This window comes from Thermobia domestica, chromosome 13, assembly GCF_964235325.1.
Source record: "Thermobia domestica chromosome 13, izTheDome1.hap1.1, whole genome shotgun sequence".
NCBI classification, from domain to species: domain Eukaryota; kingdom Metazoa; phylum Arthropoda; class Insecta; order Zygentoma; family Lepismatidae; genus Thermobia; species Thermobia domestica.
This window is the reverse complement of record NC_137466.1, coordinates 111,921,759-111,947,113: the sequence shown is the minus strand read 5'-3', so window position 1 is coordinate 111,947,113 and position 25,355 is coordinate 111,921,759. Positions and strand designations below refer to the sequence as shown.

Genomic DNA, 25,355 nt, shown 5'->3' with positions numbered 1-25,355 from the left:
TACTTCTAGGCTTTTTAACTTGCATCAAATTGGGCACTGAGAAGCAAGATCTTACTCGCAAGATTTTAAGAATTGAATGCGCCTCCGATAAACTGTCTCTGCACTTAACTTTGGAATATACAGCCTTGTTCAAAAAAACCTGGTCCTTCACTTCTCTTCGAAAAGCCTTGTACTCTTACCTTCAATTAGAATTAAATTAAGCATACATGAATTTTCTTTGGCCAACTGAGGTCTTTAAAGAGCCAAAGTATTAGAATTTCCAACGTACGGTTGCCAGAATATGGATTTCTAAAGCAAGGTGGATGGCCAAGGTTTTTTGAACAAGACTAAACATATTAAAATCTTTGTCATCGGACGTATCAACTTTATCAATATTTGACCACAGGAGAACATTATAATCTAAACCGCCTTTGATTGAATTATGAACTTTCATAAGGCACTTCTTATTAAAGAGTTGTTCTGTACTCGGAAATATCAATGGTCAGCTATGTCTTTGAGAAGTGAGGGCCCGAGTTAATCGAAATTTACGTATTACGTGCAAGTTGTAAAGATCCTTCAGCTCAGTTTCTGATTTCAAACGTTGTTATAATTAGCTACTAGCTACGACTGATCACATATTATCAAAGAAAATGAAAAGTACTTTACTTGTTTGCGTAGAGAATAAAGTGCATCTATTTCTATTGTTTTTGTGGGATATGTAAAGGAATTTTTTCATAAGTACTGGCAAATTGTACTTGACCGAAAATATTGAAATGAGAAACAGGATTTTTATTTTATTTATTTATTTTTTAAGAGATGTGAAGATCATTTAGAGTATATGTAATTTTTATTGCGAAGGCCTAAGTCTACATGGTACTCTAAATTCGTTTCCAAAATTTAGTTTAATACTTCTTGCTTAAGCTTCTTCACAATATGTATATAAATTTTAAACAGTAATTTACACAATAAAATTTCAGAAATAATTTTTTTACTTAATATTTATTTATTTACTTAACTTTATCCTAAACAGAGAAAAATCACTCCCATTTAAAGAAGGTTTACATTGATTTCCATATATCAACAAGATATTTGTATACTGTAAACATGTAATATACACACAAATATATGCGATAGATAATTGTCATGATATTATTAACAAATTTTTCTTAGACAAATTCCTGTACGTCTTACGACACAGTATATTTATCAGCAACATACATTTTGATTAATTTTTCCACCATTAAAATGGGTCTTTCTAATTGTATGCGAGTGGATTCGAAGACTGTAATGATTTCCTTATATATATCACCGAATAATGTTTTTACTATCCGTGTGTAACGTTTCACAGCTATTGTTACCGGAGCTGTATTAAATTGCATTATTCAAATTTAATTTCTTTATTCTTATTCTAGACCTTATTTCGAAATGAAAGCACATTTCAACCAGTTGTTAGAAGAACAGAAAAGGAGAGTTCGGCAGCTCGAGCAGCAAGTTGGACAGGCGAAATTGTGCTATGCGGAAGCATTACATAATCTGGAACAAATCAGTGATGAAATCCATAAGGTAAGTTAGACATTATTTTTAACTTTAAGTATAGAGTTGTTACGGATCTAGAAATACGGATAAATTACGGGACATTTTGGGAGTTTGCTTTGCTCTAAATAAATTGGAAAATAAATCAGGTGTGAACCGAGAAAGATCAGTATATATTGAAGTGACAGTAATTCAACTAATTCAACAATTTCTACCATTTAATTCAACTGATATTTGTATGCTTTGTCAGTTCCACGATAACTATGGTAAAATGTACCCATACTTGTTGTGTGCTTCCTGTAGGATAGTGATCGCCAAACTGTCGATCGCGAGCTACTAGCTCTCGGGAACATTTTCGGTAGATTGCATTAACGCTCCGGTAGGTTAACCTTGAAATATAAGTTTATAGGCAATAAACAAATGTAAGTTTTTTTTTTTCTTTTTTATGTTGATAGTTCGTTGGATTGGTAGCTCACAGTAGGATTTAAAAACGGTACGGTAGCTCAGAAGCTTCATAAGTTTGGTGACTATTGCCCTAGGCTTAGAGAGTAAGCCTGTTGATTGAACTATATAAAAAGACTATATTATCTCGAGCATCCAAAAGAATGTTTTTCCACAGACAATTTCGATACCAAACTCTCATCATCATCGTTGCTACGAGTAGTAAACTACGCTACTGAACAAACTACGTTGTGAAGAATTATGTGGTTTGAATAAACTACACAGAAACGGTTCCAGCGTTGTATCACCAAAAGTGATCAATCGTTGAATAAACTGGGAAAATTTGGAGCAGTAAATTTTGATAGTTTACTGATTTCTTTTGAATGATTGATCACGTTTGGTAATACAATGATAGAACTAATTTTGTGCTGTTTGTTATGTGTAAACGCACAGGTGTATAATATGCTGACCAAACTTTTCTTCGAAGACTGATCACAATGTAGATTTGTTGAGCACCGAAATTTGCTGTTCGTAGCGGATAATCTTTTTATATAGTTTATATGCATCTCATCGTTTCTATAAGTAACTATTGTTTGAAGTTGAAATTCGGCAAGAATAAGGAAGTGAAGGGGCAGAGGGGACAATCAACTTCTAACTTGGGAATTTCATCAACTTTCGCAAAACTTATTCGATTCTGATACAATATGGAAATATGGATCGTATTTTCTTTGAGATTTTTGATCATCCTCATCCTCATTGCTCAAAAAGGACAGAGATGAATTTGCTTCTTTTCTTTTTTTCTTTTTCTTTTTTTTTTTAATATGTTTCATGATAAATGTAAATTTTTCCGACTTTTATGGAACATAAAGTATGTTGTGTTTAAGTCTTAAGGCTTATCCATCTTATTTGGGGTTGAAATCAGAGACCTTATTCACTTTATTTGGGGTGGAGTGTGAGAAAGGGGATATTTTTCCTAAAAATTAAAATTATGTGACCGTCAGCCCGGCCAAAAAACTACGTTTTTGGACGAACAGTGTATTTCTTTCTTTTTTTTTTTTACTTTTATTCATTCAACGAAATTATTATTTTACTCATAGAAAAGAAAAGCTATTTCTCTTTTAGTGAGAACTTCAACTCTTTCTTTGTCTGCAGGTGTTCTTCAGTCGCTCTTATCGTTTCTCACGATGGAACAAAGAACTTGTTGTTTTCCAATACAACGCTTATCGTCCGGACAAAGTGCTTCGTAGTAGCAAACTCATTTTTTTCTTTCCCTAAAAGTAGTTTCCAACTTATAGTCTTCGTTACCATGACTGTTCCGCATATACTTTTTTCGTAACAACATTTATCAAGATTGGGAATATTTTTGGACACGAAGTTGATATTGTGTGTGAACGAATTTCCGTCGTCTGTTGTATTCTCACGCACTCATATTACGTCATCCTTCCTACCGTGAGAACAGTGTTCATGGCTTGCAGGAGTCGTAGGTGAAATGACTCATTCCCACAATTATCAACGTTCGCTCCTTTCCACTGAACTGTTTTACGTATAACAGTAGTGTATAAAAATCTAATAGCCATGGAAAGAATTTACTAGTTCAGACTGCAACACTTTTTTTTAGCTATCATTTCCAAGCTTCACTCCCACGGGACCGAATCAAATGTTGCCAGTGTTCTCCATTATAACATCGACTTATTGGTATTGTGTATGAATGCAGAAAACATTAACGTTTCTTTATTATTTTGCATAATGCATTACCAACCCTAAGGATAGCGAACGGGTTGTTCCCAAGAGTTAGTAGAAGCGTGGAGTAAGCCGAGGTCGTCGTAGGAAGAGTGAGGAAGAACATTGTGTCGATATATTAATATAAAGGAGCAGGAAGAATACTTAAATATGTAAGAGGAATCTTACTTGAGTGCGAAGCTAATAAGTGAACGAACATCTTCTGGGCATGTAGCATCCTTTTGGAGTCAAGGATCATCAATCAGCGCTTCCCGTATTTCCCCATTCCCCTTGTCATTATTACGCAGTGAAAGTCTCATCTCAGTGCGAATAGTAAATTTATAGTGCAAGTGATATCTAAAACAAGGGCTATGTTTCTAGTGTTCGTATATACATTTATCATGCAGTAATAAGTGTTTTATTTTTCATTGTTTCGTTTATTCGATTGCATCAGTGCAATTTCTTCTGTTTGAGCATTTAGCTCTGTAAAGTGAAAATTTTGTGTGTTAATATATATTTCTTATTCCGCTCCGTACCCACATATATTCATATTTAATAAATAAGAATTCACCTAAGGAAATATTATCGTCTTCATTCATGTGTGTATGAATCCCTGCGAGCAGTCGGCTTGCCAGTTACGTATATGTATGCGTGTGCATACAACCTGAGTCTCAAAAGCACCAACGTGGCTCATGTCAAATCACTTGTTATATTTCAATATTATCAATCTGCGCCTGAACAGAGTATGAGCCTGGATCAGAATTGTTATCAGCTGTTTTCTTCGGGAGCCAGCACCCAAGGGAAACGGTAGGTAGCAATTATATGCGTAAGGTTGATATCAGTGAAGCGACATCAATTCCTATCAATTTTAAAATTTTAAAACATGCTTCAAAGTACCTTTTTTAAAAGAAGAAGAAGAAAAAAAAAATTAAAATTGCGTTTGTTTTATTCGAGGCGTAAGAGTTAGTCGTATTGATTGGTGATTAAATTAGTCAAGGGTGAGGTGCCGAAAAGCTACAACATATATAAAATCCTTTTGCTTGCTTCTACAGTCCATAACACCACTAGTGACTAACTAATATTGTTGACATATGTATATCAGTTTATCTTGTTTGCCATCGTAAAATTCACCCCTTCTAGAACTTCATATTCCAAGAGTTACCTGATCTGGGATTCTTTGTAATAAATTCTTGTTTACAATGAAGATTTATGAAGCTAAGCTCCTAGATAGTAATCATCTAAAATATCGAAAACGACACCAATGGGCTAAGTGCAAACGACTTGAATCTTTGTAACAAAAGAAACTCTGACCAAAGCTTCAACACACACTGTATTTTAAACCATAATATGTAACGGTTTCGGATATCTAACTGGTGCGGGGACTGCGATATGTCATATGTAGGAAAAACGGGAAAGAGAATGAAAGAAAGTATAAAACAACATAAAGATGATACGAGGAGGAAGAAAGATACCAATGCGATATACAAACATGTTAAGGAGACTAACCACGGAATTGATTGGGATGAGACGGAAGTATTGGAGATAGAGAAGAGAATGATAATAATGAAGTGGAAAAAAGCAGATTGGATAAACAAGGTAGGAAGGGACAAGCTGATAAACTGGAAAGGGGGCTTACCTACTAATAAAATTATGGCAGAGAATTTTGGATAGCGTAGACAAGATGAAATTGAAAAAGGCCTTTATAAAAACCCAAAATGGCGGAACGTGATTGGTTGGAAAGTGAACACGAGGACCTACGGGATTGGCTGAAGCTTTCAGCCAATAGAATTTAGAGATTTTTTCATAAGAATGACTATATATATATATACTATTTACCCTCGGACATTAGGTCCTTCGATACTTTTGCGCATGACAGAAGTAGAAGAGTCCATTACAAAAAATGTGTATGTGTATGTACGGACAACAAGTGTTCGTTTTCTCCTCTGGAAGCGAGAGAAAGGTGGTTGGAAGTTTAAACATAGTTGCCAGCCTACGTAAATTGGTTCCAGGTCAGCAGTACATTCTGGTCAGGCGATGATGTCACGCAGTGAACAGAGCGCGCGCATTTTAAATGCATCCTAGCATTGTGTTTTAGGGGCTTCGATATTCGGTTGATTGCGCCAACAACTTGCGAGAGGGCATAAGTTATTGTCTTTTTCTACAGTAGACATACGTTTGTGCTTGTGCACTTTACTGTATTTTTCTAGTTCTTTCTCTTATCTGTTTCGTATTTATGCGTGTGTGTATGTGTACGTGCGTCGTTTTGTGTATATATTATTATGATGGAGCCAATACCGTCAACCAGTGATCAGTGGCGGCTTTACCGGGTAGGCCCTCACGAATTAAAGAAAAATATAAATTCTAAAAGATACAATAAAGAGTAAATATATTTTCCACTATTTATATTAATGGTAGATAATTATTTAACAAATAGTATCAACTACTTCTGTAAGAGTAATTTCCTATTGTCATTATCAATCAAATTTGTATATGTATCCATAAGCGAGGGAGCGGGCCTACCCAAAATTAAAATCCTAAAGCCGCCCCTGCTAGTGATAGTAAAATCTTAGGCAAAATATTGTGCTTATCCCCTCCTCCAAATTTTTGATTTTTTTTTTTTTTTTCATCTTTGCACCGTAGATTCCCAGTCATGCCCTACGGACGATAATCACCGATTATCGTGCTTTCAGTGATGTAGGCCCACTTTGATTTCATTCTCATATTATTATTTATAAAATCTTATCAGGTAGTGATTTACTGTCGGGTTGGTAACACTTAACAGTTACACATTATAGTTTAAAATACAGTGTGTGTTGAAGCTTTGGTCAGTGTTTCTTTTGTTACAATATCCAATTCAAAGCCATGGATAGTGTTGTTATAGAATCTTTGTATGACAACGAAAATTGTAAATCAATTTATGCTAAATAGATCATGATATGTAGCTATACGTTAGGTCTGGAAAGCTTTTCGTAGCTGCATATAGTTAAGAAATAGAAGAAGATTACTACAATACATTGATATAAAACAGTCATTCTGTTTCTTTATATATATATTTCTTTCTTTATTCTTTTCAACAGACACGTAGTTATAAGTCTGATTCTGACACATATCTTGGTGCTAGAGTAGCTGGCGTTGGTGCAGAATCTCCAATTCCGACTGGCAGTAGTCCAGAACTGACTAGTGATGACATTCATGGTGATAAAGCAAGTTCCCTAGGACAGAGTTCAACGTCTTTACCTGACACTGGTAACTAAAGACTTTTCTTCTTTCTCAAATATAATTAGCCTTTATACACAAAGTTTTTGATTTCTTTGTATATTGTTCTTGTGTTTCTCGTTTAAGATTTCAGTGAACTTAAGATTTAATAATGAATTTACAGAAATTTGTTTTGCACAAGACTTTTTATTTTGCACTTTAAATCATTAATTGAAATAGGTATTTTAGTAATTACTGTGACATATTACTAGTATGGTTATTGTTGTGTTTTACAATTTGAGCTCTATAAAGTTTAATATCTTGCAAGCATCTTCATTTTAAGTATTGTGTCATTTCTGTCAAGCTTCCTTTTTTTTTGTCACTATTCTTCCATTCGATTCCCGGTGGGGGCACTAGGTCGAAAAAGTGTAAAAAGTTTTTTTCAGGACAGCCATCCTGATTGAGGTTTTTCTGGGTTTTCCTCACTCACACACAAAGTAAATGGTAGCTAACTTCTAGGTCCCAAGCCGCTTCCTTCCTTCTCTTTCCTTGGATAGTGTGCTTGCCGATTGACGTCATCCCTTATACGTGACGGGCTGAATGGCCATAGATGCCGAAAGCCCAGAAATTTCAATCCTAAACTCTTCTTCCCTTCGGTTCTGATGAATTGTCACCCAGGCAGTCACAACACATAGTTTTCTTTTATTTGTTTTATTATATTGTGAATAAGTTGTAGAAGTACTTACTTAATGTCGTAATAGGGTACATAATTTTAATAATGAAAGTTAAAATGTACATACTGAAGCATCCAAAATGTGAAAACGGAAAACCGCGCTACGTTTCAATGACTATTTGTCATATTATTCATTCATGTATTTTAGTAAAAGAAAAAACACGTATAAATACATACTAGAACTACATTTTTCTATTCCAGCGTTTCCCAACCTTTTTCAACTTTTGGCACACTAGAGTGTAACTTGAATTCTCGCGGCACACTCATAGATATTATTATTTGTAAACATAAAATACCATGGTATTTTTTTTTTTCTGTGATTACTGATCTCCTTCTCACAGAGAAGAAACCTCGATCATTGATTTTTCCCCGTGGTAAATCATTATGCTTATTTTTCGTTCTAATTTAACAATAGAAACCAATTGCAATAAATTATAGGACTCAGGTTTTTAAAAATACAGTTTATTTTTCGAAAACTGTATCCAACCTTTCACTAAGAAAGATCATCATTAAATAACGAACGAACAAACAAATCTCTTGTACTTTTAAAACACAAATGCATTGTAGGTAATTTGTATGCATGTTTGCTTTGTCGAAAGGATTGAATGATATTTTAAAATTTTAAGTTACAAAATAGCTTACACAATAAAGAAGCAAAAATGGTCATAATAACAAATACTTGTTCTTAACATTAAAAATGTACAGAAAAGTAACACAGTATGAAACATATATTTTTTTTCCATTGTAAAGGTTCATAGTAATGTGAAATACAAATATACATTTTTTTCTGTCTTGCAATTTGGTTGCTATAGAATTAATAATATTGTTTCGATTTCCTCGCGGCACACCAGTGTGCCGCGGCATACCGGTTGGGAAACGCTGTTCTATTCGGATCCTCAATTATATATAGATAAAATTGTTAATGTTCCTGAATTAGTGTTAACTAACTTATGAAAATATCTTACCATGGGCATATGAAAATTAAATAGTTACTTGATAGTTCTGAAAGAATACATTGTAGGCAATAAATACACGCATTTAGGTTTTGAAACTGAACTATCATCATTAGAGTGCGGAAAATATTGGAGAAACGGAAAAGAACTCTCAAATTAAATTCGTGACAGGGTGGCTCAATGGTAGAGCGCTTACCTCTGATGCGTGTGAGGTCTCTGGTTCGATCTCCGGCCAGATATATGGTGGACAACATCGTGTTCGTATGTTTTCTCGGGGTATTTTCGTTTTCTCACATTTTCCATCAATTCTTCCATAATCATTTACTTGCCTAAGTCACCCATCTCTCTTAGCCTAAAGACCATAACCGTGGGACGTTGAACTGAAATTTTTTTTTTTTTTCATTTTCAAGGGAAAAAAATTGCTCGTTAGTCACTGTGAGGGCATATTAAATGTATCTGAAAATTTGCTGTTTAATTCTTACAGTTTGTCTTCTGTAACTTTATGCTGATTATTCAGTCAAAAAGTTAATTAAACTTACTTATCATTAAATTAAACGAAAATGCATTTGACTTCATTTTCAGAATTACTTGAAAATATGATTTTGTTTTATATTTTCATAATTTCTATGTAAGTTCTCCTTGACAGTTAAACCATAGAAGAGATTGTAAAACAGAATTACAATATACAGTAGGTCGAAAGATTTACTGTACGAAAAGAATGGAGTTGTTATCGGTGGAGATACAACGTACATATTTTTAAAGAACAGAAGATATAAAAATGCAAATTTAATTGTAAATCAAGTAATTTTATGTGATCCACAGATGTGTGGTCTGATTCAACTGGGACTGGCCCTCCTGACTCTGAAACAAACGAAGAATATTTGAAGTTGCCTGACAAGCTGGGTCCTTCAGCTTTACCATTCCTACCAAAGGTAAATCTTCGTTAAGATAAGAGATGTACTCAGGTAATTGTATTCCTACATATACTTAATTAAACCTAATTGTATACTTAACTAATTATTGAGTAGAGGTATGATTTTTGTAACTGCACTTACAGATAATTGATTTTAACGGGGAAAGAATATAATTTTGTGTAGTCTCAACATAAAAGTTTAGTGATCAGTATCAGTGGAACAGACGTTACTTCAAAAAATACGTTATAGAAATTTTAATGTTCCATAGATACTGATAGTACAAGCATAGGAGGAACGTTTTGCATAACATGGAATTCCTTCGTTGTTCCTCGTAAAAGGATAATATACGTATCCGAAATATCCGACAGTTTTTTTCTGCTTCTAAGCATACAGATAGATGAGTATTTTTTCTGATAGTGAAATACTCTAATACAAATCTCTATAACGTATTTAACTTGCATACTAATTATTGTGTACATAAATGTTATTTTCACAGCAAATTTGATTCCTGTATCTTAATATAAGTGATTCTTTTCTTCTAAGAGTAATTAATATTCACATTTAATGTTCAAGAATTTAAATGTATTTATTTTAATATAAAGATACAGTGTGCAATGTTCGAAAATAATAGTAAAGACTTCAAAAATATTTATGGGAAGCGGAATGAGTGTAAATGGTACGGCACAAATAAGATATAATACTTTATAATATAGGGTGAACCACGGCACAAATAAGATATAATACAATAAAATATAAGATGAACTATTTATCTTGAAGTGCTCTTATGAAGTACTCTTATAACTTTTAACGAGTTTATAAAAATGGATGAAATTTTGTTACCTGCAAATATCAACAGGGGAACATTGTTTCACATACCCATAATACAACCCGATTACCATTGTTGCCAGCCAATATTTAGTTATATTTTTTAATGGTACTATGTCAGGTTATTACATATTTGAAATCTACATGTTAAGCAAAAACTTAAAATACCATATTTATTAGTTAATGTTATAAATTAAGGACGCTACGTATTAGAGACGTCCATAAACATCCAAATTTTGGAGGCCTCTACAACAGTAATAACGTAAGTGAGACATACCTGTAATATATATCGAGAGTACCTTAATGTCCAATACTACGACATGATCGACGTATTTCTACAAGTAGAAATAAAGTTACAAGAGATTGATTTGGCGAGAGCGTTTATAGTATACTTTTTGTGTGTGTATGTTCGAGATTATGTTTTCACTGTTCCGTAGTGATTAATTCATTGTCAAAGCAAAGAGATCTCAGCATAGGTATAAAAGGTATTTAGGTGGTAGTTATTAGTCGTGCAGAAAAGTGCTATAAAGAAAAACTGAAGGACTTAAAAGAAAGGATAAGACCATCTTAATACAAACAGAATTTACATTATCATATAATGGAAAATAATAAGTACTATATCTTTTTCTGCCTACAGAAATTTATCTATAAGTTTTCAAATCTATTCAGTATTATTTTTTGTCAGAATTATGGATTTTACCTATATTATCCAAAATTTTTAATAAGTCATATAAAGTACAATATAGAATAATTGGCCATCTAATCCATAGTTGTAATCGAAACTGCAAAAGGAAGGAAGTTAAAAATGTGTGAATGTTATTAACAATAATGTCTTTTTTTAAAAGAGAAATTATTGTAGTTATATTTGAAATTAAAGATCCGATTTATGTCTGCTATTGAAGCAGATTCAAAATTCAAACATTCCATATGTTAATGGTGTCAGAATATTCCAAAGACATTTTATCCCTGTCTCAGAAATGTTTCTTCCTTACAGGAGAAGAATGGGTCACAACAACGTGAATTTCTTGAATTGTCAGAGCTTTCGACGAAAACCACTCCAAAAGATTCATCCGAAAAGGAAAAAGAGAAGGAAGGTTTCAGATCTTTTGCTTCAGAATTCGTTGAGATCCCTCTCGAAGATTCTCCTCTTCATACTCCTCAGGCTTCCACGGTACCAATGCCTATGCATAATCAGAATGAGCAAATTGCTTCTCAGGTGTCACAATTTCGACAGGCGAATAAAGACTTCAGTGGAGCTCACCGCACTGAATCTTCTGTATCAGAGAGCGTGAAACCAAGTAGCGTAATGGAGGCATTAGTGAGACGGGAAAGTTTGGAAATAGTTCCACAGATCCTATGGCAAACGCCGACAGATAAAGTCAAAGAACTTTTGTCTCATGGTATGATGATGCTCAATATTTCTTCCATGACGTCATCCATCTCCGGTGAAAGGAGGAGCAGCGGAAGCAAAGAATCAAATGTTGTGTCTATTGTTGAGACGTGTTCGGATGAGAAGACGGCTGATCAAGAAGGATTTGACTGGAGTAGTATTAAAAAGATCCCGTCACCTCTAGAGAAATCCCTTACGTATCTGAATGCTGAGGATGAATGTGGCTCAGATAGTGAGAGTTTGGCAAGGTAAGATTTTAAGCATTTTTTTTTCATAAGTTAAACCAAACTTCAGAGATTATTTTCTCGATATTTTTGCTAAGTAATTAAGTAGTATTCAGTTAAATTACATAGTGAACACATTTTATTTTATTTTTTAAAAAATAATTTGAATAAAGTAATTTCAAATCAGTATTACCTTTATATTTATTAATAATTAAAATTAGAGTACTTGAAGTAAGATGCTTTGTTATTAGAATAAACACTATTATTAAAGCAAAATTGGCTTTAAAATAAACTTCTGAAGCTTAAATTAAGAAAATAAAGAAAATTAGACACTGAAAATTCTACGTATCCTCAGTATGTAGAATATGGAACGCTTTTCTTGTGGGACATCTTTGTAAATCACGCTTAAAATCTGCCTAAAAGCTATCGCCTGCAACAATGATGCACATAGGACGTTCTATTCTTTCCTTAATTCGGGTTCCGATAGACCTGAAATTTTAATTGTGCTTACATGAAACTATGCTGATTGCACGAAATGGATATGATTCATCATCTAGGTATAATTAACGATTCAATTGGTTTTACACAGTGTGAAGTCATTTATACTTATTGCAGTATTGTGAACAAACCCCTGTTTTGTATATCAATGGATACAGAATGCTGGCTTTCTTAGACATTGACATTACAAGATTATTTAATGCCATTTTTTTATTGGGTATTTTAATAACATGGCATCTAACTTCATATTTTAATTATAGTGTCTAATAAGTTAGTTGTAATGTTGATTTCAATTTATTTCAAACAAGTAATTTAGAGAAAAAATCAAATCAAATATGATAACAACGTGATTTAGTTAAATACTACTTAATGTAATTATTTGGAGAAAAAAAGAAAAAGCACCCATTCACAAACTTGTGCCTCAAATTTGGATCAGTATTGTATACATAATATAAGTTATATATTCGTTATGTCTTTCTAGTCTCTGTGCATGAACACAATAACCCACTATGCTGAATGTTGAAAAATCCGAAATAAACACAGAAAGTTCTTATTTTCTGTGAGATTTCGGTGCGTTTGTCCATTGGAACGCCATTAGGATTTCAAAATATTCAAATTAATATAACTAGCGTACTGTTCCTTGTATAACAATCTCGAATACATGTTTTGTCATTCTGTTCATATTTGGAATAATATGGGAAAAACAACAGAAATGGGGGTGAATAGGGATTTGAGCTAACAATTCCATCCCAGAATTTTGTTCAGCGGACTGGGATCGTGACCTGGGTTGCATGAAAATGAAACCAAACCCTTAGAGAGCAGAGTATGATGTAAGTTGGAAAGGAGTGAAGGAAGGGATTAACGAAAGGGTAGGATAATCTTTTACAGTATCTCCATTACTCGATGTTGTAAAGTCTCACACTTAGCGCTTCCCATCAGCTAAACTGTCGGACGACGACGAGGGTTGTGGCCGGTTAGAGATCTTGCCGATGTTTTCTCTAAATGCAAAACTACGATGAAACGGAAGTATCAGCCGGAGGAGTCGAATGGTTTCGTAGTTGGTAACCACCAAAGACTAAATTCTCCACATTTTAATGGAACTCGCTTCAGCGACGATGAACCGCGTTGCTCTTCAACTTATGCAAAGGTGCCAGAATCTCGGAAGGATTCCTCTGATTGATTCTTCTGGACAACACGGACCACCTCACATCACTACATTCTGTCAGTCAATCCTCCCCCGTCCCAATGTGTCCCCAGCTTTTATTCCAGATCAACGGTCAATGTTCTCTCGTCTATTGATACTGGTGACGTAAAACCGAAAGACATTGTGCAAAAAGGATACGTCACATAAATACGTGAGTTAAGGAATGCTTACCACTTTATTTCCATTGATTTTACAATGAAGAAAAGAGTGACTTTACATTTTTTATGAAATACTTCTATGTCCGGATAACAGAGAGACTGTGTGTTTCAAAAGTAAAGAAATATCTTAATCTAAATGCCTTTCAAAGTTGTGTTTTTACATATCCTTTCTTCACAGTATGGACAAAATCGCACACATTTTTAATTTTCAAAGTAAGTTAATTCGAATGTTCATCATAAGCCGCAGGAATAGGATATTGTTTCTTTTCCGTATGGTTCAGAAAGATATATGGATAACTGGAAATTAAGATTTATTATTTATTTATTTATTTGATTTTTATTTTAGCGTCCCTTTCAGCAACGAGGCTATATGAGGCGTGAACCTACAGCTTAATGTGGATTCCGAACCACATGAGCTCCCACCAGGAATCGAACTCGAGTCTTCCACGCCAGAGGCGCGTACGTTAACCGCTTAGCCACGAGAAGCTCAACTGCAAATTAAGGAATATTGAGTGGGGAAATGAATTAAGATAAAAGCTACTCCGTACACAGTGACAGAATAGCTGTAGCTACTTTACTTAAACATTCCCTTGGACCTTAATTAACATTATTTCAATACAAGGCATTCCTATTTCTTATAGCGCCTGAAAACCAACTCCTTGATAAAGACAGTTGTTTATATTGACAGGAAATTATTTGGGAATATCATTTTATCCTGAATTAAAGAAAATAACCTTGTCGTATTGCAGTGTTTAATAATAGGTAATATTTCTAGATGAAAAAAGCGAACAGATACATATTAATTTTCGAAATATATAATACAGAATTATGATTTTTATTAATGTTCCACATGTTATGTATTTAGTCGTTGCTACTATGAGTAGCAGCGAATAGTTGTCGTTAAATAGTATCGTGTGGCCAAAGCCCGGTAGTAATCTTCGACTTGGGGGCGCGGTGGCTCAGTAGGACAGCGTTCACCTCCGGTGCTTGGGGTCCCTGGTTCGATCCCAGCTCGCGCCGTATGGACTTTGTGGTAAACAAACACCGTGCTCGTGGGTTTTGCCGGGGTTGTCCCGTTTCCTCACACTTTCTTCATTCCATCATGTCATTCATCTCTCATCGTCACCGTCTCCTTTAACCTAACCAGCATAATCGTGGGACGTAAAACTTAAAAATTTAATTTAATTTAATCTTCGACTTAATTACATGCTGCCACTGGAATTGAACATGTTCAATATACTTAACATCATGTGACTTCAGTCACATGACCAAATGTTGCTTGTAATAATGTAAGCACGTAGTTGCTTCTGAAATCATTGCTACGTAGTTAATTTTCTTCCGTATTGATACAGTTTATTTACATAATCAATAGTTACCAGAAGTGTGAAAATTGTGGGACATGAATAACAAAATATGTGAACAAAAAATGCGTGAGAAGAAAACTTCATTAAATGTTCAGAAACTGTTTGCTGTTGGGAATCAGTATTTGAACTGAACTGTAGTAGGTGCAAATATAGTGAAACTGGGTCTCAGTCCACTCATGTCACTAAACAGAATTTCCGTGTTCCCTGGGGCCTCTTCCTCCTTCCATTTTCACTATGAATTCGTGCAGGAAATAACGAATTCGTGTGCTATATATGAAAAAGCTCTCATATAGCAAATGTTGTCTTTAAGTGTGTATTAAGAGGTAGACTGTAACTATCCGGAAGAAATAAGCTATTTCCATGGAGAGATCCAGGTCAACTAAGTACTTTCTTAAAGTGTAACTTCAGCAAACACACAGACTTTCTCTATAGTATTAGATGACGGCTGTTTTGTGAATATTATTTTTTGTCTGTTTCCTTTAATGTAAATTTTAGTAATCCATATGTACTATCCCCATTTTCCATTTTTATCCTTCATTAGCAAGTATCCCCATTGTGTTCCATGGTTTTTGAGTTCTAGTTTTTTCCTTTTTCTTTCGTTCATTCTTTCTTACTTGCTTTAGTAGTAATCTTTGGTACGATTTCTTATGCTCATGTTGGCTGGGTAGGACTCACAGAAGACATTGTATTCATGAAATGCTGTTCTCGTTGCCATTACTCGCCCAGAAAAGTAGCATCGTGGAAAGTATAGTGGCGTAGTGGTAGAGTGTTCCCTCTGGTGTGAGGTGTCGCTAGTCTAATTCTAGGCCGTATCAGTTACTGGTGAACAGCGTCCTCTCCGTGGGTTTTTTCGTTTCCTCCCCCGTGTTTGTTTCACCACTTCTTCAATAAGCATTTACTTGCATTTATCACCCGTTTCCTTTGGCTCAGAACAAAATTATGGGACATTAAATTAAAGATACCATTTCAAGTAGCATCGTGTGACCTTGTTTTAATGTATTACATACCTTCTCCAGACATCCTTGCTCAAAGCATGTGTCCCGTCATTTCTTTTCCTCCCCTGTTCCCTTTTAGTTGCCACTGTATCTTCGTAGTCATATACACTTATTAAAACCCTGCATTTACTTCGTTATTTTTTATCCGTTAGTATATCGTCCTAAAACAACATAAAGGACAATCACCCACTTAAGGACATTGTAATATAATTCATCCTAAATGTTTGTTTCTGTTTCTGTGTAATTTTATCAGTTATTTGTCGCTTCGTGTAGATTTATATACTTTTAATTGTTAGTGCTTATTTGTATGCGTTTCGTGCAGTGTGTGGTATATGCACATGTAATCTCCTAACTTTTTTAATACTAAAATTGCAGCGCTAAAATATAGGTGTGTACTTCACGCGGATCGCTAAAAGAAAAAATAGCAGCATTTTTTTCGTCATTGATTTTCGAACCTTCTTTGTAATACCGTAATTAATTGAATGAAAATCAATCGAGAAAATCAAGTAAAATCACCCTTCATGACTAAAGAAGAATTAAAATGGTGTTAATGTGTGGAAGAATGAAAGTACAAATACCCGTAACGTACATTTTCAAGTAGAATAAATTTGGATCTTTTAGAACGCGGATATTATACTAGTTCTTTTTTTAAAAATTATTTCACAGTTATTTTGATTGTTTTCGTTCGATACGATTTAACGTATTTTGTTTAATACATTAAGGTTTTAATGTTATTTACGCAGTTATATATCATATAAAAAATAGAGTTTTTACATGCCTTCATTGATTTAATGTTATTTTTCCTGATAATTTCGCTTCCTATAATCTGGCAGCATTCTCAGAGAAAATTTGATCCTTGAATATAGATCGAGTTGTGAATTTACATTCTTTCCTTTTTCTCTTCTTCCATATATTAATGAATACCACTTTTAAATGTTCACTATAGAAAATATTTGCAGATCTTTATACGAAAAAGGTACAAAAGCAGTATTAGCAGTCTTATGGAAAATAACGATTTTTCATTTACATCACCATGAATCATAGTAGCCAGTTTCTAAAGTTAACTTTTGTTTCTTGTTAATGTGAAAAATTACTGAAAGGAAAGATTTCCCAATGATAAGAAAATTACTGCTTTTTAAATTTTAATCGTTTTTTAAACTTCGTAGCGTTCGCTTAAGAAATGCAAGGATCTTAAATAAAAGGTGGAATCATATTTTTAGCTTAGGAAGCGCCACAAAGTTCGCTTAAGAAACTATTAAAATTTAAAAAGAACTACAATTTGTAACAAATGTCTGAGATTTTTGCAGTGAACATTTAACAGTGGTATTCATTAATACATGGAAGAAAAGAAAAAGGAAAGAGTGTGAATTCACAACCCGGGTCAAATTTCCTCCAAAGAAACGAAATTATCAGGAAACATTAAATCAATTCAAGACGTGTAAAAACTTTTATTTTCTGTATTATGTCTTGTTTGTTTTCTTGAATTGGTATTTGGCATAGTTATTTTAGGTCTGCGTTAATATTTTAAATGGAAATTAGATATATTGAAAAATAAAGTGAGTTTTTTTCTTCTTTCTTTTAATGTAATGGTGCAGTGTGGAAATGCTAACGGATGAGCAGATATCGTCCCTCATGCTGGATCAAGAAATACAGGAAGCTTGTGAAGAGGTGCTGGGAACACCGGTAACAGAATCTCTGCCTTTAATTCCTAATTAATATAAAAACATTCTATGTATTTTCTGTCTTAGGAAGAATGTTTCTCTGTCTATATCATTTAATATAGGAGTAACCATTGTTACATTATAGGGAGAATTTAATTTTAATTATAAATTCATTCCTTGCACTGTTCAAAAGTGCATTCTCTTGTATTATATATAAAAGCATAATTGCAAACTTCTCTCTTTAATCGAGCTTTTTTCCTTATGTATGTACAAGAAAGAAAGAAAAAAAAAGCTATGGAATATTTTATGAAGCAAACCAAAGACCAGGGCATTATGAATTCCAAGTAACGCGTTCGTTACATTATCGTTGTGATTATTAGGACAAGTTATTATATCATAGATTTGATTGAATAAAGGAGGAATTCATACAAAGTTTAGGAAGCAGCCAGAATTTGGAAAGGAATAATTTTAAAATACATTAAAGATTTTTTAAATAGATTCACAGGGTAGAAATGAACTATTTTCTACTGCAAATTAAAAATTTAATTAGTATCTTCAACCGCTATCGTTTATGGAGGGTGTAACAAAAAGGTACGGCAAAATTTCAAGGGTGGATTCCTTACGGGTAGACAAGCAAAAAAGTTCATATGACCATATGTTGGGAAATGCATCGTTACAGAGTTACGGACACTCAGCTACCTGACGGTGTAAAATAGTCATATGCTGGTCACACCTTAACGTGACTCAATTGAAATCCCAATAACTCAGCCCCTAACGAAGCTAGGAAGATAATTTTGGTATCTATGTATTTCTGGAGGACGACGCTTTCCGCCTATATGTATTTTATGTATGTGGAGGTATCACGGCGGATGGGGGAAGGTAATTACGTGTTTTTTTTATCAGTATTTTGGGGATGGCATTCCTTCCCCCTTGGGAGTACACTCATAAAATACATATCGGCGGGAACCTTCATTTTTCAGGAACACATTGCTACCAAAATTATCTTCCTAGCTCAATTAGGGGCTGGGTTATTGAGGTTTAAATTGAGTCACATTAAGGAGCGAACAGAATGTGACTATTTCACACCGTCAGGCGGCTCAATGGTCGTAACTCTGCAACGATGCATTTCCCGACATATGGTCATATTAACTTTTTTTTTCTTGTCTACCCATAAGGAATCCACCTCTGAAATTTTGCTGTACGTTTTTTGTTACACCCTGTATACTGTTATACTAAATGAAGTTCTTGATAACAAAGTAATATTTTTCGGTAACTTGTGTATATGTAATTTCCTTTTATTGATTTGTATTAAGTTTTTCTCACTGTTAACCATATATATCCTCCTTCCATTTTTCCTTCTGCAGATTATTATTATTTGATTCGTTTTATAAGCACTTACTCTACTGCTCGGAAATAATTTAATATGAGAAGCTTCCAAGTTTTCATTCAATATCTGCAGATTAAGTCTGGTTGCAATAATGAGTAGAATTCACTATCAGTTACTAGATACTTACCTTTTCCTTTAATTTTTATTCTTCAATTTTAAAAGTCTACATTTTGTATGCAAAATTCTTACATTTCGGACGTTATTGACAACGTATTATTTTATAGAATACAGTGCAGCCCACTTATAACGAATTTCAAGGGGCCAACACAGTGACTTCTTTATATCCGCACTTCGTTATAAACAAACTCGTGTATTTTTCCGAATTATGGAAAAAACAAAGGATTAGATAACAAGCAGTACGTTTAAAAAAGAATATACAGCAGTATGACACTACATCTGAAGATCGTTGTATTAATGGGTTGTTATCTAGACTATGTACGTATTGCACTTGTTCCTACCTGTTTAAGCACGCTTGAAGAAGTCTGTAATTTTCTTCTGGACCGTGTCTGCTGCCGCTGTTCGTAACACCGGCACATCCACTTCCTCAAATGCCCGATATGCATTGTTCGGCACCATGTTGCTATGTTCGAAAAGATAGCGTTGCAAATTTTCCAACCTTTGGATCGCTTTTTTGGAATTCACGGGTTGTTTCACATTTTCCACTTCTCCCTCATCATCGTAATCTGCTTCATCTTCGTAGCCTCCCTCACGCTTTCCACAGTTGAATTATCAACATTACATCTGAATTCTTAGTTATAAGCGCATCATTTGTAACGACGTACTCGACAAACGTGTGGCTTACACTGACAACAGCTGTGAAAACCAGTTTTGCGGTACCTGAGTTATCCACGAGCAGAAGAAAAGAAAACATGATCCCGTTCTGAAAACTTCGCTATAAGCGGTCTTTACGGAACCTATTGTTCGTAATATAAGGTTATTTCTTCCACGTTTTAAATAGGCGGTGTGACGGAGATTCGCTATTTCCGAGTTCGTTGTAAGTAGGCTGCACTGTAGTTTCTTTTCATTCATATGTTGATAATATTTACTTTCAAGATTTCAAACAAACAACTTACATCATTTCTTAATTCTTTGATGTATGGAAACTGAGTCTTGAATTGAATAAGTTTAAATATTAGTATTGAATAAGTTAGTATTTCTTTCCAAATAGGTTACTGAACAGTGTTTGTTCATTTTTATGAACCAAACTGTAGTCCTGAAAATTAATGTTTATTTGGCTGTTGTTCATTTACTTAGGAATAATTTTTGAAAAGGCATAAATGTGAAGAGGGATTGTCTTAAAAGTACTGGGAAACAGAAAGAAATAAATAAAAATATTCAGAGGATGTAAATTTTTGCATTTTGATTTTGTTGTTATGCAATGTAATAAAACCAAAGATATTTAAGCAGCTATGTCTTTCAGCAGCATTAAGTGAAAGAAGTAATTAAGAATGATATTAAATTATGGAAATAAGAATATTATGTTCCTTGCTTGTTTTGTTAAGTTCGTTAACATTGAAGTTTTTATTAATATAATTATGTCGATTTAAAATGTAAATATCCAGTCATTATATTCTGGATTTTCCCATACTAAAAGTATTGTAGTATTTTTTTTTCATTGATAACATAGAAAGAAAAATCTAGAAACACTTATATGGATATCGATACCAATATGGCGTACATATTTTTCTTTAATATTTATTTCTTCCCTTCTCTGCCTGATGTAGTGTCAATTCAGAGATCGAAACAAGATGTCCTTTCATAATTGTTATGAACAAAAGCACAACGAAGGAAGTAAATGAAAACAGGTTTCAAGTTGATCGACCCAGAGTTATGAGAGTGTAGAAAAGAGTAATAATAATAATAATAATAATAATAATAATAATAATAATAATAATAATAATAATAATAATAATAATAATAAAGAACAATGTAGTTGTGTGTCACTGTTGACCATATTCAGTGCTATGTTTGAATGTTACGAGGAAAGAATGCTGGATGAGTCGAAGTCTTGAGGTTTAAAGATATCAAGAGAGGTTTAAACATAAGATAAAGGCACAGCATCCAATTAATTACTGTAGAGAAACCAATAAGCATAACAGTGTAATGTGAAATTGTAAAAAAAAATTGGAAATAACGAAATTCGAAGAAAAAGTTAAATGGAGAATTGATAAAGGAGAGATCGTTGGAGAAATTATAAATAAAGACTAAAAATTAATACAATAATAAAAATAAGAATTATGGATAAAAATTAAATGTTGATAATAAATTCCCCGTCATTATCTCTAGAAGAAGAAAAAAGAATCATTATTTCCTTTAATGTGATTTCATGTATAAGTATTATGTAAGTACGTTCTGTGTAATTTGATTGATGTATAAGTTGATTATCAGAAAACAGTACAGAAATTATAACACAATACACACACAAAAAACTCAAGTTTTCGAGTTAAGTCATATCATGTAAGAAAGAAAGGAAATATAGAAAAAAAAAGCAGAATTTAAAAGGACCATGATTATGATATTCAGATCAAGTAATAGTTTTTTAGGCAGTAGCAAGGAGAGAATGGTGGAAGAAGATAAAACTCAAGGGACCCAATTAGTCATGTTATATCATCTTCCACTGCACATTCTCAACCGGTAAAACTATCTCGTGACGCTGCGTGTTATCTTAGGATCTGCTCTTAAGTCGTTCGAGAAATGAGGGACAAATTAGTATCGTAAATAAATTCAAAAGGTACTCATCTTGGTCTTCTGTATCCTGTTGCGGATGTGGTGTATATATGTTCAAAAATAAAAATAAAAAAGACCCTAATTAAACGTTAAATTGTCACTGACAGCTGTTAACATGGTCAAGATATAGGTAAGAAAAATGAGGTTTAGAAAGGAAAGATGGATGGGGATTTTTTTTATTTTTTATTTTTTTTTTTTTTTTTTATCTCAGATGGTAATTATTTACTAATATAACTAGGTAGTAAACCTAACTTCTTGAAGCTTCCAGAGCTACAGGTTTTCTTATGGTTGTAATATCTCACTGTGGACCTACATTAGAAAGCATCTCTAGAAGTTTGAGTTTCGCAATGTAGTTATGTCAGTGTATATAGTTATCACTAATGGAATAACTGTAACTAATAGAATTTCCATCCATTCTACCTCCCCTAATTTTTTTTTTTTCCATTCTTTCTTTCTTATCTATGTATTGACAGTGCTGCGGAAATTTGACGTTAAATGTGACTTTCTAACATCTGTAACAGAATGCAGAAGAGCAAGATTAGTACCTGTTGAATTCATTTATAACTGTTCTTCGACCGTCTTACATAACAAGTATTTCTGTTAAAATATCCATATTTGCGAACAGTATTCCGTACCTTCACAACAGATTTTAGAAGAATAAATTTTAAATGTTAGAAATCCTTCTGATGTCCAGGCTTATCTTTAAAATTTCGTTGTGTAGGTCCGCAGTATCATTGTGAGAGTATTTTTCTTTTACTGCTGTCGGAATAAATAGGTTCATGGTATATACATTTCTAGATTTTTTCTCTTAATGACTGTAAAGCTGAGTAATGCAAATAGAGTTCAACGTGGTTTCCGTTGTTACTGTTCTCTGAATGAATTACCTATCACAATGTAATTTCCTTGTATTAAAGAATATTGTTCTCTTTAAGAGCTGCCGAAAGTGCACTCAAATGGTCTTAAAACCATTCCAAAAATATTGGCCCCTTAGAATTCGTTTAAGTGAAAGATACACCTTACTTTAATGAGTTCATATAAAATCTTTTTTGTAATTATCTAATTATCTTATCATTAAAGTCAGGTATAAGTGCTACTATTAGCATACAGCATACAGCAATGTTACTATTAGAAAACAATTTGATTTTTGAACTTAAAGGTACAACTTGAAAGTGCGAACTGAAGTTGATGCGATTATTTTTCTTTCAATTAGATCTTTCAGACAGCTATAAGTGAAAACTGGTTGAATGTAGAAAATAAAAGAATGAATGTTACTATTGTTTGCAGTTTTGTCACCTGATAATGAACAAGGGTTGATCATGGTACAAGGGAACGCTTTCCGATCAACAGAAATGTGCCTGTTGTTGCTGATTCCTTTTCAAATATAGTAAAACAGACATCAACAAGTACAAAATATTTAAATATATATTTTAATTTAAGAAATAATATTACATTTAGATATTTACAGTTGGTATTAAGTATACTTTAGTAGAAAGTATTGTAGCTAATTGAATCGTAAGAGAATTTTTTCGTCAGATGTATAATCAGCAACAGAAGTTAGTTATTTTGCAATTATATACAGCAAAGGAACGCTGAAATAATTGCTGTATAAAGAGAATGTTTTATTAACAAGGGAATTTTGATTAAAAGGTCAAACTGTTGTTTTAGTATAATGTATGATAACTATGTACGATTCTGTACAAACTTGCTTACAGAGTGCAGCTATTTCTGTTATGTATATCCTTTTCCAAATTTCGAGGCCTAGGCAGTAAAAATAGAACAAATTACTATTATTGTTATTACGTGACAAGTGCGACAAAAATATACATAAGTTTGCTACTTACTTTATTTTGAACATCAATTTACATGAATTTCCGCAAACATACCACGATCAAAATAAAGTTCTTATATATTGCAACTACAATAATATCAATATATTACATGACTCCATAGGGTTTACGCACAAAAATCATGGATATGAATGACTTGGTTGAAAGTGAATTTACGTAAAATGTTAGTTTTGTGTTTTCTTGTGGCTAAATGGTTAACGTTTCCACTTTGAATGCGAGAGGCCCAGGTTCAATTCCAAGTGGCAATACAAATATCCGGATCTTACTTTAAACTATAGGTCTACGTTTAACCTTGGTGTTGAAAGAAACAAACTATACAAGTATCATGAAATCTTCAATTAATTCCCGCTGTTATTTCACTGTACATGTAGACTGAAGAAGAAAGTGGTAGGAAATAGAAAACCAAGAAAAATCACCAACTTTTCTTGGTTAGGAATGTTTTACAATGAAAAGTTCATGAAAAGTCGATTCTAACTTCCCCAACTAAACTAGAATATAATAAAATCATGGAAAGATCTTTATAACCATGAGCCAGTTTAATGTGATTATGTGGCCAGTAAATATATTTACATTTTTTTATCGTATAAAATATAAATGACAATAAATATGTATTTACTTATAAAGTATTACATTAAGTTTATCCATATGATATTTATATGCATTTGCATAATATTCTATCTAGGATTTATTTGTCTGCTTTATTTGAAAGAATATGTTTAATGTACATCTGTTGATATAAAAATATATTAATATGCATAAATAAGCAATATATGTAAGATATGTACAGAATTATGATACTGTGATTATGCTTTAGTACATGTATACCAATAATCGTATCCATTAGGTAAGGTTCTCAGGGCTAGAACATAACAATATAAACTCTATGCCTGTAACAGTATCATAATTTGTAAATATTAAAAGAACTGTAATTAATTGTAAATAAAATAACAGTGTTATTATTTGGAATAGACAAAGTAAATATTTGAAGACAACAAATGTTAAATATTTGTTGCATGTTGAAATTATATGCCATGTAAAGTTACTGTTTTAGTAAAGATTCTTTAGTAATGAAATGCTACACTTTAGTTATTTGTTTATTTAAAACTTCCTATGTTGGAGGGCTATTAAAATACTAGCTCTGTTTGTCTAGACACGCCACGTAAACGTAAAATCCTATTTTAGTAGATAATTAATAATATTTTTCTGTCATATTCATTACCTATTTGTCTAGGTGCACCATATATACACGGAAATTGAGCTTCACTGGAGTACAGAGAAGGATCTTGGAGGACAATCCAAGAAAACAAATACAATATTTTAGAGAAATATCTAAACGTATTTTATTCCTTAACATTATTTTTATTGCAACAGTAGCAATATGTTCGTATACAAATAGAGATTACGGATTGTCCTGGAATTTTTCAATTTCAATATTTCTCTGTGATAACACTGAAAGAGAATTTTCTCATTTGATACCTGAATATGAACAGAGTATTCTTGGATAAAATTCCCTTTAAGATGAAGGCGTGATCATAGTACAAAACCGTCCTAGAGACTGCGTATCAGTACTCGATTGTGGCATGTAGAACCATTGGTTGTAATATCAAA

At 33.1% G+C, this 25,355-nt stretch overlaps 1 protein-coding gene across 4 annotated transcripts in view; it reads left to right on the top strand.

Annotated features, from left to right (window-relative positions):
* The window catches only part of LOC145668432 (uncharacterized), a 71,097-nt gene extending 46,277 nt beyond the window's left edge, over window positions 1-24,820 (top strand). For all 4 annotated transcript variants that reach the window (XM_081736275.1, XM_081736272.1, XM_081736273.1 and 1 more), the window contains 5 exons: window positions 1,392-1,542; window positions 6,750-6,918; window positions 9,376-9,485; window positions 11,287-11,930; window positions 17,721-24,820. In XM_081736275.1, coding sequence (XP_081592401.1) covers window positions 1,392-1,542; window positions 6,750-6,918; window positions 9,376-9,485; window positions 11,287-11,930; window positions 17,721-17,841 — 1,195 coding nt within the window. In that variant the 3' untranslated portion in view covers window positions 17,842-24,820. The remainder of the gene's footprint in view (window positions 1-1,391; window positions 1,543-6,749; window positions 6,919-9,375; window positions 9,486-11,286; window positions 11,931-17,720) is intronic.
* Window positions 24,821-25,355: the final 535 nt, after the last annotated feature.